The 22653-nt window shown below is 38.7% G+C and overlaps 1 protein-coding gene across 2 annotated transcripts in view; it reads right to left on the reverse strand.

The window, feature by feature from the left end:
* Window positions 1-7317: 7317 nt before the first annotated feature.
* Window positions 7318-22653, reverse strand: part of LOC128688991 (HEAT repeat-containing protein 5B) — a 255910-nt gene continuing 240574 nt past the window's right edge. Inside the window, exons 35-36 of one of the 2 annotated variants that reach the window (XM_070087247.1) lie at window positions 9610-9755; window positions 7318-9014 (exon numbers count right to left, since the gene is read on the reverse strand). In XM_070087247.1, coding sequence (XP_069943348.1) covers window positions 8838-9014; window positions 9610-9755 — 323 coding nt within the window. In that variant the 3' untranslated portion in view covers window positions 7318-8837. Of the gene's footprint in view, window positions 9015-9609; window positions 9772-22653 lie in introns of those variants that run through there. The other variant, XM_070087248.1, reaches the window with a different exon arrangement.

The following is a 22653-nucleotide window of genomic DNA, read 5'->3' on the forward strand; positions in this document are numbered from 1 at the left end:
GGTAGCCATCTCCCAGTAAGGCATGGTGACCCAAACAAGAAAACTTATTCACCAACATTAGCCTTTGTGGTTTAGCGCTTATTTTTTATTATAATAATAATAATATTCACCAACATCCACTTAATTGCAGTCTTTCCAGAAGTGCTGACATTACAAATTATTATTGACCACCTCATATCTACATCTCTACTACTAGTGTGGTCTCCTATGCTATAATGAGTGAATTATTATTATAATCAAAAAGAAGCGCTAAGCCACAAGGGCTATACAGCGCTGAGGTATAATGAGTGAAGAAGCCTGAAGAGCAGGCAAAATGTCTCGCCAATAAAGGTGTTAAACTGTTGCAAATGTGCTTTACCTAAACTCCCAGTAGTTACTGAATGATATTTTTGGGGGTTGTGGTGCTGTAAGGATGTCCAGCTGGTGACATTTTGGTAGACACATACAACTTGCATATAAAGTTTTAATAATTATGTAACCAGGATTTAGAAACGTGGTATGACATATCGTGAATTTTATTAATGTTCTTCCTCACTCATTTTCAGTTCTTTTGTAGAGAATAAAAACCTGATAAAATAAAATGTAGAGATAGCTGGAACATTTTAAAAACATCTGTAATAAGAGCAAAATTTAGCTAAAATATAAATTAGTGGCTTATTATAAACACTATACAGTGGACCCCCACATAGCGACCTTAATCCGTGCAAGAGGGCTGGTTGTTATGCGAAATGTTCGGTATGCGAATGAATTTTCCCCATAAGAAATAATGGAAATCAAATTAATCCGTGCAAGACACCCAAAAGTATGAAAAAATTTTTTTTACCACATGAAATATACATTTTCCTACACACAAAGAGAAGGATACATGCACAATAGTAGAGTAGTACATGCACAATATATATTGTGCATGTACTACTCTACTAAATGAAGAATAAATGACACTTACCTTTATTGAAGATGCAGCAATGACTGATGAGACACTGTGTCCTGGGAGTGCCTTTTCCTCCTGAGTACTGTAGGTCCTGTTAGGTATTTTCTTCCAGAACATGCCTTATCACACTGTATGCCACTATGATTCTTAAATCTCTCAAACCAACCTTTGCTGGCTCTAAATTCACCAATATGAGCACTAGTTCCAGGCATTTTCCCTGTTCACCTGGGTGTTAGTCGACTGGTGTGGGTTGCATCCTGGGAGACAAGATTAAGGACCCCAATGGAAATAAGTTAGACAGTCTTCGATGACACTGACTTTTTTGGGTTATCCTGGGTGGCAAATCCTCTGGGGTTAATTGTTTCTTGGTATTCTCAATAAGCCACGCCAACAACGGTGCTACAGCAGCAGCAACAGCTGACGGTGGTACAGCAGCAACAGACGATGCTACAGCAGCAGCAGACGATGCTACAGCAGCAGCAGACGATGCTACAGCAGCAGCAGACGATGCTACAGCAGCACCAGACGATGCTACAGCAGCAGCAGACGATGCTACAGCAGCAGCAGACGATGCTACAGCAGCAGCAGACGATGCTACAGCAGCAGCAGACGATGCTACAGCAGCAGCAGACGATGCTACAGCAGCAGCAGACGATGCTACAGCAGCAGCAGACGATGCTACAGCAGCAGCAGACGATGCTACAGCAGCAGCAGACGATGCTACAGCAGCAGCAGACGATGCTACAGCAGCAGCAGACGATGCTACAGCAACAGCAGACGATGCTACAGCAGCAGCAGACGATGCTACAGCAGCAGCAGACGATGCTACAGCAGCAGCAGACGATGCTACAGCAGCAGCAGACGATGCTACAGCAGCAGCAGACGATGCTACAGCAGCAGCAGACGGTACTACAGCAGCAGCAGCAGCTGACGGTGGTACAGCAGCAGCAGCTGACAGTGCAGCAGCAGCTGACGGTGGTACAGCAGCAGCTGTACCACCAATAGTAGCGATGGTTGATTGGGGTTTATTATACAACCTGGCCAGCTCGGAGACACGCACTCCACTTTCATACTTATCAATGATCTTTTTCTTCATCTCCATAGTAATTCTCACCCTTATTGCTGTAGGGTTGGCACTAGAAGCTTTCTTGGGGCCCATGGTCACTTATTTTCCAGAAAAAATCACCAAAAACACTGTAATAATACGAAATGTTCCGATTGTATGCTTGGATGTTACCGCGGAGGCTGGCTGGTAAACAATGCCACCGGCGGAACATGTGAGCGTGGCTCAGGCCACACATTGGACGCGTCTCGGACGAAGGGCGGTGAGTGGGTTTTTGGGCGGTATGCGAGGCAAAATTTTTGCGATCAAAGCGTCCGGTATGCGGATTGTACGGTATGCGATGCGTCCGGTATGCGGGGGTCCACTGTACTAGGACAGTACAAATCCAGCCTTACATGTGGATAGCTATAACTACAGTATGTTAAAATTACAGTAAGTACTTCACTACTATAAAATCACATCCTGACAACTGAGTAGCTACAAATTATATGCTCACTGGATATCAGATTGGAGGGAGAGATTATGGAGGAGGTGAATGTGTCAGCAGATGGGTCTATGAAGGATGAGGTTGAATCATAGAACTGACAAGAGAGAAAAAGGCGAGTGGTGCACTGAGGAGTCTGTGGAGACAAAAAAAAACTTTATTCATGAAAGCAAAGAGGAATGCATGAGAGTATAGTTATACCAATGCTTGTGTATGGGTGCAAGGCATGGGTTGTAAATGTTGCAACAAGGAGAAGTCTGGAGGCAGTGGAGATGTCGTCTGAGGGCAATGTGTGGTGTGAATATAATGCAGAGAATACATACTTTGGAGATTAGGAGGTATGGTGGGATTACCAAAACTATTATCCAGAGGGCTGAGGTGGGGTTACTGAGATGGTTCGGACATGCAGAAAGGATGGAATGAAGTAGAATGGTTTCGAGAGTGTATAAATCTGTAGTGGAGGGAAGGCGAGGTAGGGGGGCTTGGACTTCCAGCTAGCATGCGTGAGCGTGCTAGGAGTGAATGGAGACAAACGGTTTTAGGACTTGATGTGCTGTTGGGGTGTAAGCAAGGTAACATTTATGAAGGGATTCAGGGAAACCAGCAGGCTGGACTTGATTCTTGGAGAGAGGAAGTACAGTGCCGGCACTCTGAAGAAGGAGGCGTTAGTGTTGCAATTTTATAACTGTTAGTGTAAGCATGCCTCTGGCAAGAATGATGGAATGATTATTTTTTTTTTTTATGGGACACCCTGCCTTGGTGGGAAACAGCCGATGTGTTAATAAATAAAATTATTCAAAACCCCATTACTGACATTTTTCATGACAGTATATAGCAGTCTAAAAATCCTAACTTCAGCACAAGAGTCTACGACATTGGTTAATGGTATTGAATTCTTGATTTTTGCTTCCCCTCAATACCTCTCCCTTTTTTCCTCCCTTTACCATCCAACACTCAACAATTATAATGGGCTTATTGCTTTACATGGAATAGCAACACTTACTACTTGGATATTAAGATCATGTAAGTTTCTACTCTGTGATTTTTTTGGGTCTGAGCAGTTTCCACATTAAAGGTTAAACAAGTAAAAGAAGAATGAACTAGAAGTTTATTGCTATAGTCTCTGGAACTTCACATAAACAATTAAATGTTTTTTTCATACAATAATAGTGAATAACAGTCACTTTTCTAGTTCAAACAGTTGTATGGTTTGCTACAAAAGGGGCTGCTACACCTAATCACAGGATGACTTAGTAAGTTAATATCACATTCCTTTTTCATTGGGCCATATTTTAAAACTCTGCACTTGGTAAATCATTCAGAAAAGAATACTGACTGATAGCTGTAAGAAAAATTCCTCTGCTATTCATGAAGTATAAGTTTAGGCAACATCTGATGTATAAAAAAAAAAAAAAGATATAACTTCAAAATCTGGTGCCACAAGTTCATATCAGAATAGTTCTTAATGTTGTACTCCCATGTCCATTTTGTCTTTCATTTTCTGAAGGTCCAAAAATTTAGTGATTTATGATACAGCACCTAAGAAAAAATATCTGCACTGTCTACAACTGAGGTTGCAAATATGAAAAATTACCCATTTCTGGCATTAACAAATTCAGACAAATTGGGACGGAGGAAGGTATGTATTATATATGCTCCCCCCTTCCCTTGATTAAAACATGCTCCCCTCTTCCCTTGATTAAAAAAAGTACATCAAATTTAATACCTATACGTATTATATTAAATTAAAGGTCTTGTGCAGTTTTGTGTTATTTGAAAAAAAAAACTATTTTCATAAGCTCTTCTAGTTGTTGAAAATTGATCAAAATAGCATTTAACACTAAACTATGTACAGAAATACAAACTAGCTTTCAAACTACTAAGGATAATCTGATACAATTGAACCTAGTGAAGTAAAATTCTATATAGGTTTCTAACAAATGACCCAATAAAATCTATGGAATAAGATTTGTCAAGACAACACCTTGCATATGGATATTCAGTCACATATATATAATCAGTATAGTACTTGGTTACTACTTCTGTACATCTTTGATATTTCTGTTATTAAAGAAATAATGACTGCCAAATCAATGTACAGCATGGTTGCTTAAAAAAAAAAAAAACTGAACTGACCCTTGCAACCACAAATAGGCGAGTACACACAGTATATATACCTGAATATGCATATGCAGGGTATCTAGTATTTGATAAAAGTTCCTTCACAAGTGCTCTTGATAAACAGGCATACCTCACTGTATTTTTAATGTTATAATCTGAATGCTCTATAGTGTTTAGTTTTTATCTCTATTCAAGATATTAATATAACTCAGGCAGGATCGACAGTGACATCTGCTGGGTATTTGTGCTAAATTTTCTGTCCTAAAGTTAACTCTTTAGATGTAAATACATCTACTCATTTCATGACTATTTGCTAGAAATAATTTAAGGTAACAGCACAGAAATGCATGTTCAAATTATTGTACATGAAAGTGGAGAAATTGGAAAATTTTCTTTATAACAAACAGTAAGAGGAAAATATTTTATATCTAAAAGAGCTAAGAGGGTATCTGCAAAGCAATGGACCAGTGGTGTGGTAGTGTTGTGCATCAATGGACAACAAATGCATTTCTCCTTTTTATGTTAAAATACTGTATGTTACAAAGCAGCAATTAAGTGCACATGGAAGTGGATAAACTGGGCTGTGTTCTTTCAAACTGTAAGAGAAAGGTAAAAGAAACCAAAAGAAAAATGTTCTTTTTGTGAGAGCTAAAAGAATACCTACCCAATCAGCTATCTACATGCTGATGCTGAAGAAGCAAAAGCAACAGCAGAAGAAGAAGCAGCAGCAGAAGAAGCAGAAGCAGTAGCAGCAGTAGTAGTATTAGAAGCAAACTTAAGGTGGGGGGGAGAGGAAAGTAGTGATGAGTTAGTAGTGTAACTGAATAGTGTTCAATGCGTATGCGCACATGCGTGCGCGTGCACACACACACAATAGTAGCAATCAGCGAAGAGGCGGGGCCAGGAGCTGTGAATCGACCCCTGCAACCACAAATAGGTGAGTACAAGCACGCACACACACAGAGTAAGTGAGAGTTTTCTCATGCCAAGGTATGCATCTTGATTTTGTTAGAATTGAGAAAATATATGAATCACAAAATGTTAAATGTAGATGAAACTGGGTTTTCTTCTCTTGAGATATAAGTTAAAAGTAAAATTACCTGACAAAGGTTACCAGATTTCTCACCACCTCTAGCCACTATCCAGAATTCCACTGCATTCGCCTATAAACCATTGATATGCAATATGCTGACATATATGGTGTGTGTTGCATGACTTGTACTAAATTTGCAAGTAAATTTATTGTCATTTCCATCCAAAGCATCCTTTTTTTTTTTTAATTTAATGCTGTACACCATGTTGAGTGCTGCAACCCTGAGCATTCAGAGAGGTATGCCTGTATAGAGGATACACCTTAAAATTGTCTTTAGCTAATTTACAAAACAAAAGTGCATTAAAAATGATAAAGTGCATTAAAATACATTTCTTGTCAATATAGGTTATTCTCAATCAAATCTGTTAGATGGGGAAGGGGTGAGGAACACTGCCCACAGATCATACCTTGCAGTTAAGAAAAGTTGGCTTACTCCAGGGCCACTATGCCATGCCAAACCTATCTAGGGACTTTACATACATTTGCTCCAGTAGGAAATCTAATAGGATTCATTTAGAGATCAGATCACATCTGACAAATTCTAGTTATGATACATATCTCAGTGCACAGAAATAGAAGCTAAAATTTGTCATAAGGGTTCTTTGGTAACATATTAATTAATCTTTTTTTGTTAAATTATTTAAATTTTTACTCGAAAATATTTAGTACTGTAATTACCATTTTTTATGCTTATATACTGTAACTAAATTAATTTTTATCAAACTAAATATATCTCGCATCCATATTTGCTACAATGTCTCAAATTTACTGTAAGTAAACTATACAAAGCCCTCAGAGCACCATGATTCATGTAAAGATTCAAACTTTCAGGAGTACCAATATTCTTCTCACTCAGCAAACAATTCCAATTTTTATATTTACAGTCACGTACGTAAACCCTCAATACAATGGACTTTGAGAATATGGAACAAAATCTGTTGGATTAATCAATTCTGAAACAATGGACACAGTCCACTGGTTAGAGATTTCTCCATTATTGGTATTTTTTATTGTGTTTATGATGGTAAAACAATCTCTCCTCTATCCACTAAAAGTGCTATTACTGGCCACCCCTCTTCCACCTCCCCCCCCCCAAAATTAGTCCATTACACTGAGGGTTTAATAATACAGCAATACTATGTTATTCTAGCTATGTATCTGGAAAGTATTTGTAAATTTCAAGTTACTAACCCATAGGTAGAGTTTATAATGTTGGTTACTAGAGCCCTTGGCAAATAACCTTACCATTTCAGAAATGTGTGACACTTTCCTGGGAACTTACCTACAATGGAAAAGGCACCACACTATCTTGTCCCTCTTGTTCCTTTTATGCCCTCCTGGGACTTTTCACATATTTAATACAGTACTCTTATTTTTCCATTATATTCACTGTTTACCCCTTGTACAGGTAAGCCTCGATTTAAGTATTCCTTATGCCTTATTCCACACCTTCATATACCTAAGAAGTTTTTTAATTAAGGGTTATGTATTCAAAATTCTCCATGGGGAAGTGGAACAGAATTCTTCCTCCGTAAACCATGCGTGTCGTAAGAGGCGGGTAAAAATGCCAGAAGCGAGGGGCTAGTAACCCTTTCTCCTGTGTACATTACTAAAGTTAAAAATAGAAACTTTCGTTTTTCTTTTTGGGCCACCCTGCTTCAGTGGGATACGGCCAGTTTGTTGAAAGAAGCATTCAGAATTAAAAAAAATTGTGATAGCAGACTGGCTTTACTCACTGCACTGTGGCTAGTTTTGCCATATTCACACTTTACTTAGTTTGTTACAGAGAGTATAGGCAGCAGTCATAGGTAATCAAACAGACCATTCTGACAAGTGAGCACTTGCAATACTACCTGACTATTTTGTTGAAAATATTTGTTGATTATGCCCATATAATCCAAGTTTTCATAGATGAAAATGGGGTGTTTTCTTTTAGTAATGTAAGAGAAAACACAATATATGTAAGCAGGAGATAGTCATGTGTTGTTCTTGTCTTAGACTGCCACCCATATAACAAACTCATTGCACTCACCATTACATTTGGCTGGAAATAATTGGCGATACTGCCAACACTGTACATAAAACTAGATTTGTTATTGTGCACTGTATAAGCAAAGTACAGACCACCTCAAGCAAGTCCACCAACATGATGTGTACCATGAGCAAAAACTAGAGATTTCCTTGTAAAACCTTGACATGCATCATTCTAATCTATATTTGATGAGTACTGTTCAATATAAATGAAACTGGCATAATTCCTAAGGACTGTAAAGGAGAAAAAAAAAAACACGAGTGAGACTGGTAGAAGCCATGCACTCTTGTTTGTTCTGCTGCTATGCACACATGAAGTTTTAAGCAGGCTGCATTATATTATAGAACTAAATGAAGATGCTGTCTACATGTCACATGTGTTTAATAAACATGGAACTGGGATACTTTTTTTTTGCACACTGACAAGTTAGGCAAGGCTATTTAAGCATACCCATCACCACTCGGCAAAAATCATGCTCAACAAATCTACTACATTTTCCAATAAAGCCTTGAAATGCACTATTCGGACCTATATTTGTAAAATAACATATTACAATATGTTATACAGTATCTATTTTGAAAGGTAGTGTTTTTAACATACATTTTTGAACTTTAATACTTTCTAAAGTCACCCCCCCCTTTAAAGTGACATTTTTTGGTTGGGGAGGAGGAACCCATGATTGTTAAACGAGGCTTGCCTGTACTTCAATTTTGTATATTTTCTTCAATCCTATTATTCACCAAGCTTTCCTCTTTCATGCAAAGGTTTGTAAATAAATATTTAATATCATAGGAACAGAGGCCTAAGATCTACAGTTCTTTGTTTAACAATATGTACACCAATGGAAGAACTAGCAAGAATTCTTTTCTGTGTTCTAAATATTTACCCCATTTCAAACATAAATAGTTTATGAGACATCTCTCTCCCAGTGAATCTAATCCAACATTTCTATTCATCCCTTCATTATGCCTCATTTCTTGCACTGCATTTCCATAATACATATGTACCATCTGGCTTATTATAATGCTTGTTAAAAATACTCCAGAAGGGGCTATTAACACAATTATACTTTGCACATCCTGATGTTATTCCAAACTTGTATGAACAATTATTTTAAGTCTTGGAAGCAAAATTAGAAAAATCTGTCTTTAACTTAATCGTTGGCTGGTGCTGCATTGAATCCTGCCCCAGCGAGCTGTCAACCTTACTCCTCGCCTCTTGTTGACCTCTCAATGCACTTTCTAGTCTCAGACGCAGCTCTGGTTTACTTGTTAATACAGTACGGAACTCCTGAAAGCATAATTATTCAATAACTGTAAAATACAATGAATATAGAAAAAAAAATTAACTGACGGATAAAAACAGCTATTATATATGCAGTGTTATTCAAAGATGGGCAAGATTTTTATAATCTATAAAAGAGGGGTGTTAATGTTGCAGTTTTATAACTGTAGTGTAAAGCACCCCTCTGGCAAGACAGTGATGGAGTGAATGATGATGAAAGTTTTTCTTTTTCAGCCCATCCTGCCTTGGTAGGAATCGGCTGATGTGTTAATAAATAAAAATATGACCATGGGTTTCCCTTCACTTTATGCAAATTCACCATTATGCAATGTCCCATCTCTATCAATAACTCCATATGTGCAATGCACACTTGTCATATGCAATCGGTGCAGTTCATAAAACTTGAAGATTGTTAGTATATGGAATCAAGTGATGAAAGCCTGATTGAGGTTAGCATAGATGCCATTAACCTAGAACACATCTGCTGGATAAAGTAAGGGATACTTGTACTTCTTTACAGTATATTATGGTAATATAATGAAAACTACTTGTACTTCTTTACAGTATATTATGGTAATATAATGAAAACTATCATGCATACCTGTGGGTACTGTGGTCCAATTTTCTGAAGTCTTGCTAGGGCATATTGATGAAGTTGTCTAGTTGGTTGATTAACGCTACTGAGGCGATTAGTATCTTGTAAAGCTCCAACCATAATTCCAACTAACACTCCTACTAGCTCATTTCCTGTAAGGTTGAGACACTTGCAAAACAATTAAAAATGCACCAAAATATCTTAAAATGCAAGAATATAATTATATATATACACATTATATATATATATATATATATATATATATATATATATATATATATATATATTATATATATATATATATATATATATATATATATATATATATATATATATATATATATATATATATATAATATAAATGACACGCTAAGACATGACTGAACTACTTAAGCACACATTATGTGTTTCAGCTTTAATTTAAATTCAGTATGTTTCCCACCCTGCCTCGGTGGGAAACAGCCGACGTGTTAAAAAAAAAAATGTTTAATTCATCTGATAAGTTATTACACATTGTTGACTTTTTAGTTTGCTTATAATTTCAGTAGATGTTCTGTTGCATATGGAGGATTTCAACCAGGTATGTTTCTAGTGTGATGCCCGTGTGTTCTGTTACAGTTTTCCAGGAAATGTCTTACGTCAGCATCAGCATTACAGTGTAGTGTTCTAATGATGTGGCATGAACACTAGTAATAACAATTGGCACTTGTATTTTGCAGGTTTAGGAACTTGAATAAGGGCCCAGTATGTTGCCCATAATTTGAATTTTTTATTGTTCAGCAAGCTGCCTGTTTTTGGGTGATGATTGGTGTTAAACTTGCTAGAGTTTCTCTCGTTTGCCAGCTAAATATGCATCCATCACCTTCTGAGATCTAGGACTTACAACCACAGGGTGTATAAAAAAAAAATGTATTCACAAATATGAAATAATCTTTTTCATAATTATTCCAAATTCCATATACAGTACTTCAGAAGTGCACATACAATTGAAACCCATGATCTATGGGGTAACATTAGGCTCCTGGAGGTGATGCAAATCCTGAAGCTGCAGATATTGTTAAATTTCTCATGTACAAATGATTTAACTGTTTTTGCCCATTTATTTGAACAATGCTTTAATCTGGCTAATATTAACATTCATAAGAAAGAATGAGCATATTTTTAATGAAATTCTAGGAGTATCATGAAGACAATGGCCATAAAGAATTTTTTTAATAAACCTATCCATGAAATGGCCTTCAGAAAATATGTAGAATAACTGAATCAAATGGATTACAAAGTATGTGAACTCCTGGGTCTGACTGTACAGCATATAGTTTCTGTATATGCAGAAAATTACTGTAATCAAGAGAAAATATTCTGAAAATAAATCACAGCAATATAGTTTGAGCAACAGATCATTCAGTTTCTTTATTATGGCAAGATAACTGTTCCAATTAGCTACACTACTCTATGTGAAATTTTTTTTTTTTTTTTTTTTTTCAACAAGTCGGCCGTCTCCCACCGAGGCAGGGTGACCCAAAAAAGAAAGAAAATCCCCAAAAAGAAAATACTTTCATCATCATTCAACACTTTCACCACACTCGCACATTATCACTGTTTTTGCAGAGGTGCTCAGAATACAACAGTCTAGAAGCATACACATATAAAGATACACAACATATCCCTCCAAACTGCCAATATCCCAAACCCCTCCTTTAAAGTGCAGGCATTGTACTTCCCATTTCCAGGACTCAAGTCCGACTATATGAAAATAACCGGTTTCCCTGAATCCCTTCACTAAATATTACCCTGCTCACACTCCAACAGATCGTCAGGTCCCAAGTACCATTCGTCTCCATTCACTCCTATCTAACACGCTCACGCACGCTTGCTGGAAGTCCAAGCCCCTTGCCCACAAAACCTCCTTTACCCCCTCTCTCCAACCCTTTCGAGGACGACCCCTACCCCGCCTTCCTTCCCCTATAGATTTATATGCTTTCCATGTCATTCTACTTTGATCCATTCTCTCTAAATGACCAAACCACCTCAACAAACCCTCTTCTGCCCTCTGACTAATACTTTTATTAACTCCACACCTTCTCCTAATTTCCACACTCTGAATTTTCTGCATAATATTTACACCACACATTGCCCTTAAACAGGACATCTCCACTGCCTCTAACCGTCTCCTCGCTGCTGCATTTACCACCCAAGCTTCACACCCATATAAGAGTGTTGGTACTACTATACTTTCATACATTCCCTTCTTTGCCTCCATAGATAACGTTTTTTGACTCCACATATACCTCAACGCACCACTCACCTTTTTTCCCTCATCAATTCTACGATTAACCTCATCCTTCATAAATCCATCCGCCGACACGTCAACTCCCAAGTATCTGAAAACATTCACTTCTTCCATACTCCTCCTCCCCAATTTGATATCCAATTTTTCTTTATCTAAATCATTTGACACCCTCATCACCTTACTCTTTTCTATGTTCACTTTCAACTTTCTACCTTTACACACATTCCCAAACTCATCCACTAACCTTTGCAATTTTTCTTTAGAATCTCCCATAAGCACAGTATCATCAGCAAAAAGTAACTGTCAATTCCCATTTTGAATTTGATTCCCCAAAATTTAATCCCACCCCTCTCCCGAACACCCTAGCATTTATTTCCTTTACAACCCCATCTATAAATATATTAAACAACCATGGTGACATTACACATCCCTGTCTAAGACCTACTTTTACCGGGAAGTAGTCTCCCTCTCTTCTACACACCCTAACCTGAGCCTCACTATCCTCATAAAAACTCTTTACAGCATTTAATAACTTACCACCTATTCCATATACTTGCAACATCTGCCACATTGCTCCTCTATCCACTCTATCATATGCCTTTTCTAAATCCATAAATGCAATAAAAACTTCCCTACCTTTATCTAAATACTGTTCACATATATGCTTCAACGTAAACACTTGATCTACACATCCCCTACCCACTCTGAAACCTCCTTGCTCATCCGCAATCCTACATTCTGTCTTACCTCTAATTCTTTCAATTATAACCCTACCGTACACTTTTCCTGGTATACTCAGTAAGCTTATTCCTCTATAATTTTTACAGTCTCTTTTGTCCCCTTTCCCTTTATATAAAGGGACTATACATGCTCTCCGCCAATCTCTAGGTACCTTCCCCTCTTTCATACATTTATTAAACAAAAGTACCAACCACTCTAACACTATATCCCCCCCTGCTTTTAACATTTCTGTCATGATCCCATCAGTTCCAGCTGCTTTACCCCCTTTCATTTTACGTAATGCCTCACGTACCTCCCCCACACTTACATTCTGCTCTTCTTCACTCCTAAAAGATGGTATACCTCCCTGACCAGTGCATGAAATTACTGCCTCTGTTTCTTCCTTAACATTTAAAAGTTCCTCAATATATTCTCGCCGTGCGTGCGTGCGTGCGTGTGTGTGTGTGTGTGTGTGTGTGTGTGTGTGTGTGTGTGTGTGTGTGTGTGTGTGTGTGTGTGTGTGTGTGTGTGTGTGTGTGTGTGTGTGTGTGTGTGTGTGTGTGTGTGTGTGTGTGTGTGTGTGTGTGTGTGTGTGTGTGTGTGTGTGTGTGTGTGTGTGTGTGTGTGTGTGTGTGTGTGTGTGTGTGTGTGTGTGTGTAAATATTATGCAGAAGATTCGGAGTGTGGAAATTAGGAGAAGGTGTGGAGTTAATAAAAGTATTAGTCAGAGGGCAGAAGAGGGGTTGTTGAGGTGGTTTGGTCATTTAGAGAGAATGGATCAAAGTAGAATGACATGGAAAGCATATAAATCTATAGGGGAAGGAAGGCGGGGTAGGGGTCGTCCTCGAAAGGGTCGGAGAGAGGGGGTAAAGGAGGTTTTGTGGGTAAGGGGCTTGGACTTCCAGCAAGCGTGCGTGAGCGTGTTAGATAGGAGTGAATGGAGACGAATGGTACTTGGGACCTGACGATCTGTTGGAGTGTGAGCAGGGTAATATTTAGTGAAGGGATTCAGGGAAACCGGTTATTTTCATATAGTCGGACTTGAGTCCTGGAAATGGGAAGTACAATGCCTGCACTTTAAAGGAGGGGTTTGGGATATTGGCAGTTTGGAGGGATATGTTGTGTATCTTTATATGTGTATGCTTCTAGACTGTTGTATCCTGAGCACCTCTGCAAAAACAGTGATAATGTGCGAGTGTGGTGAAAGTGTTGAATGATGATGAAAGTATTTTCTTTTTGGGGATTTTCTTTCTTTTTTGGGTCACCCTGCCTCGGTGGGAGACGGCCGACTTGTTGAAAATATAAATATAAATATAAATATATAAATATATATAAATATATATATATATATATATATATATATATATATATATATATATATATATATATATATATATATATATATATATATATATATATATATATATATATATAAAAGAAGAAAATTGTCAAAGTGGGAAGTCTGAATGTGCGTGGATGTTGTGCAGATGATAAGAAAGAGATGATTGTGGATGTTATGAATGAGAAGAAGCTGGATGTCCTGGCTTTAAGTGAAACAAAGCTGAAGGGGGTGGGAGAGTTTCAGTGGAAAGGAATAAATGGGATTAGGTCAGGGGTTTCAAATAGAGTTAGAGCTAAAGAAGGAGTAGCAATAATGTTGAAGGATAAGCTATGGCAGGAAAAGAGGGACTATAAATGTATTAATTCAAGGATTATGTGGAGTAAAATAAAGATTGGATGTGAAAAGTGGGTTATAATAAGCGTGTATGCACCTGGAGAAGAGAGAAGTGTAGAGGAGAGAGAGAGAGATTTTGGGAAATGTTGAGTGAATGCGTGGGGAGTTTTGAATCAAGTGTGAGAGTAATGGTGGTTGGGGATTTCAATGCTAAAGTGGGTAAAAATGTTATGGAGGGAGTAGTAGGTAAATTTGGGGTGCCAGGGGTAAATGTAAATGGGGAGCCTTTAATTGAGCTATGTGTAGAGAGAGATTTGGTAATAAGTAATACATATTTTATGAAAAAGAGGATAAATAAATATACAAGGTATGATGTAGCACGTAATGAAAGTAGTTTATTAGATTATGTATTGGTGGATAAAAGGTTGATGGGTAGGCTCCAGGATGTACATGTTTATAGAGGGGCAACTGATATATCAGATCATTATTTAGTTGTAGCTACAGTTAGAGTAAGAGGTAGATGGGATAAGAGGAAAATGACAGCAACAAGTAAGAGGGAGGTGAAAGTGTATAAACTAAGGGAGGAGGAAGTTCGGGTGAGATATAAGTGACTATTGGCAGAAAGGTGGGCTAGTGCAAAGATGAGTAGTGGGGGGGGGGGGGTTGAAGAGGGTTGGAATAGTTTTAAAAATGCAGTATTAGAATGTGGGGCAGAAGTTTGTGGTTATAGGAGGGTGGGGGCAGGAGGAAAGAGGAGTGATTGGTGGAATGATGAAGTAAAGGGTGTGATAAAAGAGAAAAAGGTAGCTTATGAGAGGTTTTTACAAAGCAGAAGTGTTATAAGAATAGCAGAGTATATGGAGAGTAAAAGAAAGGTAAAGAGTGGTGAGAGAGTGCAAAAGGAGAGCAGATGATAGAGTGGGAGAGGCACTGTCAAGAAATTTTAATGAAAATAAGAAAAAATTTTGGAGTGAGTTAAACAAGTTAAGAAAGCCTAGGGAAAGTATGGATTTGTCAGTTAAAAACAGAGTAGGAGAGTTAGTAGATGGGGAGATGGAGGTATTAGGTAGATGGCGAGAATATTTTGAGGAACTTTTAAATGTTAAGGAAGAAACAGAGGCAGTAATTTCATGCACTGGTCAGGGAGGTATACCATCTTTTAGGAGTGAAGAAGAGCAGAATGTAAGTGTGGTGGAGATACGTGAGGCATTACGTAGAATGAAAGGGGGTAAAGCAGCTGGAACTGATGGGATCATGACAGAAATGTTAAAAGCAGGGGGGGATATAGTGTGTGGAGTGGTTGGTACTTTTGTTTAATAAATGTATGAAAGAGGGGAAGGTACCTAGGGATTGGCGGAGAGCATGTATAGTCCCTTTATATAAAGGGAAAGGGGACAAAAGAGACTGTAAAAATTATAGAGGAATAAGTTTACTGAGTATACCAGGAAAAGTGTACGGTAGGGTTATAATTGAAAGAATTAGAGGTAAGACAGAATGTAGGATTGCGGATGAGCAAGGAGGTTTCAGAGTGGGTAGGGGATGTGTAGATCAAGTGTTTACATTGAAGCATATATGTGAACAGTATTTAGATAAAGGTAGGGAAGTTTTTATTGCATTTATGGATTTAGAAAAGGCATATGATAGAGTGGATAGGGGAGCAATGTGGCAGACGTTGCAAGTATATGGAATAGGTGGTAAGTTATTAAATGCGGTAAAGAGTTTTTATGAGGATAGTGAGGCTCAGGTTAGGGTGTGTAGAAGAGAGGGAGACTACTTCCTGGTAAAAGTAGGTCTTCGACAGGGATGTGTAATGTCACCATGGTTGTATAATATATTTATAGATGGGGTTGTAAAGGAAGTAAATGCTAGGGTGTTCGGGAGAGGGGTGGGATTAAATTTTGGGGAATCAAATTCAAAATGGGAATTGACACAGTTACTTTTTGCTGATGATGACTGTGCTTATGGGAGATTCTAAAGAAAAATTGCAAAGGTTAGTGGATGAGTTTGGGAATGTGTGTAAAGGTAGAAAGTTGAAAGTGAACATAGAAAAGAGTAAGGTGATGAGGGTGTCAAATGATTTAGATAAAGAAAAATTGGATATCAAATTGGGGAGGAGGAGTATGGAAGAAGTGAATGTTTTCAGATACTTGGGAGTTGACGTGTCGGCGGATGGATTTATGAAGGATGAGATTAATCGTAGAATTGATGAGGGAAAAAAGGTGAGTGGTGCGTTGAGGTATATGTGGAGTCAAAAAACGTTATCTATGGAGGCAAAGAAGGGAATGTATGAAAGTATAGTAGTACCAACACTCTTATATGGGTGTGAAGCTTGGGTGGTAAATGCAGCAGCGAGGAGACGGTTGGAGGCAGTGGAGATGTCCTGTTTAAGGGCAATGTGTGGTGTAAATATTATGCAGAAAATTCGGAGTGTGGAAATTAGGAAAAGGTGTGGAGTTAATAAAAGTATTAGTCAGAGGGCAGAAGAGGGGTTGTTGAGGTGGTTTGGTCATTTAGAGAGAATGGATCAAAGTAGAATGACATGGAAAGCATATAAATCTATAGGGGAAGGAAGGCGGGGTAGGGGTCGTCCTCGAAAGGGATGGAGAGAGGGGGTAAAGGAGGTTTTGTGGGCAAGGGGCTTGGACTTCCAGCAAGCGTGCGTGAGCGTGTTAGATAGGAGTGAATGGAGACGAATGGTACTTGGGACCTGACGATCTGTTGGAGTGTGAGCAGGGTAATATTTAGTGAAGGGATTCAGGGAAACCGGTTATTTTCATATAGTCGGACTTGAGTCCTGGAAATGGGAAGTACAATGCCTGCACTTTAAAGGAGGGGTTTGGGATATTGGCAGTTTGGAGGGATATGTTGTGTATCTTTATATGTGTATGCTTCTAGACTGTTGTATTCTGAGCACCTCTGCAAAAACAGTGATAATGTGCGAGTGTGGTGAAAGTGTTGAATGATGATGAAAGTATTTTCTTTTTGGGGATTTTCTTTCTTTTTTGGGTCATCCTGCCTCGGTGGGAGACGGCCGACTTGTTGAAAAAAAAAAAAAAAAAAAAAAAATATACTGTATATACAAGTCCTGTCTAAGGGCAATGTGTGGTGTAAATATTATGCAGAAAATTCGGAGTGTGGAAATTAGGAGAAGGTGTGGAGTTAATAAAAGCATTAGTCAGAAAGCAGAAGAGGGGTTGTTGAGGTGGTTTGGTCATTTAGAGAGAATGGATCAAAGTAGAATGACATGGAAAGCATATAAATCTATAGGGGAAGGAAAGAGGGGTAGGGGTCGTCCTCGAAAGGGTTGGAAAGAGGGGGTAAAGGAGGTTTTGTGGGCGAGGGGCTTGGACTTCCAGCAAGCGTGCATGAGCGTGTTAGATAGGAGTGAATGGAGACGAATGATACTTGGGACCTGACGATCTGTTGGAGTGTGAGCAGGGTTATATTTAGTGAAGGGATTCTTATAGTCGGACTTGAGTCCTGGAAATGGGAAGTACAATGCCTGCACTTTAAAGGAGGGGTTTGGGATATTGGCAGTTTGGAGGGATATGTTGTATATCTTTATACATATATGCTTCTAAACTGTTGTATTCTGAGCACCTCTGCAAAAGCAGTGATAATGTGTGAGTGTGGTGAAAGTGTTGAATGATGATGAAAGTATTTTCTTTTTGGGGATTTTCTTTCTTTTTTGGGTCACCCTGCCTCGGTGGGAGACGACCAACTTGTTGAAAAAAAAAAAAATATATATAAATCATTCTCCATGGGGAAGTGGAACAGAATGCTTCCTCCATAAGCCATGCGTGTTGTAAGAGGCGACCAAAATGCCGGGAGCAAGGGGCTAGTAACCTCTTCTCCTGTATATATTACTAAATTTAAAAAGAGAAACTTTCGTTTTTCTTTTTGGGCCACCCCACTTCGGTGGGATACAGCCGGTGTGTTGAAAGAAAGATATAAATCATTAGATACAGAGAGCAGTTGATAAAAGCAGCAAGTTGAAAGTTCCATTAAATGATCTTTTCTGCAAAGGTCATTCTCAGGTGAACTGTTTAGTGTACTCCTTTTATGACAGCTACTTTACTAATGCAAATACTCCTGTCTCCTTTTTTCTTCACACTCTCCAGTATAATCATCATGTGGCATACAGTAATCTAGATGAACTGTTTCATGTGACAGCAAAATCATAAGAACCATTAAATCTCCTATTCGTCATGTTTACTTGGTGGTACTTACATTTCCTCTAATATGTATAGTTCATGCAGTGGATTCTGGGTTCAATTAAATCCTAACTGCAGATAAGTGGTGCCAGAACAAATTTTTTATATATTTGTAACATAAGCATGGCTGGGTGACCCAAAGATGAAAACACTAACTCTCACTCACTGCTCCCCAGAAGATTAAACATCATGGTACAGCACTGATCCACTGACCCATAACATTGCCAGCCAACTCAAGAGACAGGCACATCCCCAAAAAGAATACGAATGCCCAAGAAATTCACACCTTTGCTCACCTGAATTATTATTATTATTTTAAGATACTCGTAAAATATCATGTGTCATAAGAGGCGACTACAATGCTGGGAGCAAAGGGGGCTAGAAACTTTTTTCTTTTTGGGCCACACTGCTTTGGTGGGATACAGCTGGTTTGTTGAAATATGATTCACAAAATACTCTAAATATGTGATTATGCAGCACTGGCTAATTTAAAATGCTCATACATACCTGCTGGATTTTAGACCTTTTCTTGGTTGTTCTTTACACCTTTCATCATCCCAAATTTATATACCCTCTTAATAAACCTATCCTGCATCAGTCTTTCTACATAACCATATCTTTAAACACTTTCTTCCACTCTGAATTATTACTTTCACATTCTCAGTCTAATAATTTCTTCATGCTTTAATTTCTGAACACCTACATAACTACATTCAACTTTCTGAATAATACTGCAACCTTCTTTCACTCACTGAATGATTTTCCTTATCTTTCTTGAACCAATCTGCTGATACACCCACTCTGGAGGGTGTTAGAGTGTGTATAACCTGATGGTGGGTACAGGCTGACCTGACGATTTTTTTTTGCCAAAAATAAATTTTTCATACATCTCATGTACAAGTCCACTTCTAGCTTTTGATGGACTTTAAAATATTCAAGTAGTTACTCATCCTCTCTCCTATGTAATTACCTTCTGCACTTTCCCACACCATAATACATTGAACAATATCTGCTATGCAACCATGACTTACAACCATGGTTAGGGTTGAGGATAGAAACAGTGGTCAATTTGGCAATTCTAGTGTTGTACTGTAACCAAAGTGGAGGAAGAAGGAATATTCTACTGCATTCATAGATCTATTATTTTGGTTATTTAGAATAGATTATTATACTGCATTTAGAATAACTGACTTTAATCTAACATAACTGACCCTAACATAAAACTTAAGGGAGGAGTAGAATGCATTGTAACATTACTAGACCAGGTCTTCTGGAAGCCAGACTAATGCAAATGAAATTAATAAGGTATTGTTAATTTATTTGTAAATTTAGGGTGGAAAGATGAGATGAATCATAAAATAGATGAGGAAAAATAGGTGGTGTGTTGAGGAATTTGTAGCAAGGAAAGCTTTTTGGAGATAAAACAGGGAATGTACCAGATTACAATAGTACCAACCCTTTCATGTGGATATGAGGCATGGGGTTTAACTCTTAAACTGTCCAAACGTAGATATACGTTTGCTCACGTAGTGCTCCGAACGTAGATCAACTTTTTATTTTTCATTCCTTCAAAATTGGGGCGATAGGCCCAAGTCTCCTAGACACGAGAGAATGGGTCTTAACACTTGGTGTGCGCAGTATTAAAAAATCTGGAACTATTAGTACCTTGTGGGAGCACCAGTTCAATTGAGTGCCAGCTAGAGCAAAGAGCATGGCAAACACCAGGGATTCACTGATGTCATGTAGCATTAACATTCCCCTTTTAAGAGGAAAGTAAAAACAGGTTAGATAAATACATGAGTGGGTGTGGGTGGGTGTGAGTTGGACCTGACTAGCTTGTGCTACTAGGTTTGATGCTGTGCTCCTTCCTTCAGTGGATATGACCTGACTAGGTGGGTCATGGGTTTAAGCCAAGGGGGGGGGGGGTGACATGGACCTGCCTTACATGGGCCAGTAGGCCTGCTGCAGTGTCCCTTCTTTCTTATGTCGACTGGCTGGCTGTCTCTCTGTCTACATCTCTGTATGTTTATATCTCTATCTGTCTATATATCTCTCTCACATGTACACATAAGTACAATTATTATACATAGTGCAAATTACCTAGGATAACCCAAAAATTCCAGGTCAAGTGCTACACTGTGCTTGTAGATATAAGACGTAAATAACCATGATGCAATATGCATTTTTACTTGCTCAGGAATCAGGGAGCAGCTCGTAAACCAACAGTTTTATGAGCAGCTCCCTGAGACAGAGACAAGCAGAAGGAAAGATACACACAAGCAGACAAAGACAGATAAGAAGAGCTAGACAGACAGACAATGTTTGTGTGCAACAGTGAAAACAAATAAAGCAGGGTCCCCCAAATGCACATTTATCAAGTGTCACTGGGCTGTCAGCAGTTTACTGACACCTGTCATAACACCATTCTTCAAGATGTTTCATATATACTTGATAATTTTTTTCAACATAATTAACTTAGCAATCAAGCCTAACCTTAATCAAATTAAAATACAGTGGAACCTTGACTTACGAGTTTAATCCGTTCCGTGACCTACCTTATAACTCAATTTGCTCGTATATCAAATCAATTTCCCTCGTTTAAATTAACTGAAATGCTATTAACCCATTACAGCGGAATTCCTACTCTCGGGAGGCAGGACAAAATATTTCAGCGTAACGCTAATATCAACTCTATGGTTTATTTATCTATCACAATTGATCTAATATGACATAATAAACAATATAAATAACATAGAAACATGATATATACAGTGGACCCCTGACATTCGATGGAAAACCCGACATTCGATACGATTCGTACGAGACGTGTCCACGTGTGGCCTGAACCGCCCCGTGTGTGCCAGTGTTTACAAGCCAGCCAGTGTGCATGCATCTAAGGATACATTCGGTACATTCCATATTATCCATATTATCACTGTTTTTGGTGCTTGTTTCTTCAAAATAAGTCATCATGGGCCCCAAGAAAGCTTCTAGTGCCAACCCTGTGGTAAAAAGGGTGAGAATTAGTATGAAAATTAAGAAAGATTTGAAGGGTTTGAGGCTAACCCTGAGAAGCCTATGCCAGCTGTGGACTCCATTGTGCCTACTTCAAAAATTAAGGAAATGTGTGCAAAGTGGGTTGAACTGCAAACCTTTATGGATGAAAATCACCCTAACACAGCTATTGCAAGCCGTGCTGGTGACTATTACAATGACAATGTTTTTTATTTTTTTTTATTATCACACCGGCCGATTCCCACCAAGGCAGGGTGGCCCGAAAAAGAAAAACTTTCACCATCATTCACTCCATCACTGTCTTGCCAGAAGGGTGCTTTACACTACAGTTTTTAAACTGCAACATTAACACCCCTCCTTCAGAGTGCAGGCACTGTACTTCCCATCTCCAGAACTCAAGTCCAGCCTGCCGGTTTCCCTGAATCCCTTCATAAATGTTACTTTGCTCACACTCCAACAGCACGTCAAGTATTAAAAACCATTTGTCTCCATTCACTCCTATCAAACACGCTCACGCATGCCTGCTGGAAGTCCAAGCCCCTCGCACACAAAACCTCCTTTACCCCCTCCCTCCAACCCTTCCTAGGCCGACCCCTACCCCGCCTTCCTTCCACTACAGACTGATACACTCTTGAAGTCATTCTGTTTCGCTCCATTCTCTCTACATGTCCGAACCACCTCAACAACCCTTCCTCAGCCCTCTGGACAACAGTTTTGGTAATCCCGCACCTCCTCCTAACTTCCAAACTACGAATTCTCTGCATTATATTCACACCACACATTGCCCTCAGACATGACATCTCCACTGCCTCCAGCCTTCTCCTCGCTGCAACATTCATCACCCACGCTTCACACCCATATAAGAGCGTTGGTAAAACTATACTCTCATACATTCCCCTCTTTGCCTCCAAGGACAAAGTTCTTTGTCTCCACAGACTCCTAAGTGCACCACTCACTCTTTTTCCCTCATCAATTCTATGATTCACCTCATCTTTCATAGACCCATCCGCTGACACGTCCACTCCCAAATATCTGAATACGTTCACCTCCTCCATACTCTCTCCCTCCAATCTGATATTCAATCTTTCATCACCTAATCTTTTTGTTATCCTCATAACCTTACTCTTTCCTGTATT

The sequence above is a fragment of the Cherax quadricarinatus genome, chromosome 21, assembly GCF_038502225.1.
Source record: "Cherax quadricarinatus isolate ZL_2023a chromosome 21, ASM3850222v1, whole genome shotgun sequence".
NCBI lineage: Eukaryota > Metazoa > Arthropoda > Malacostraca > Decapoda > Parastacidae > Cherax > Cherax quadricarinatus.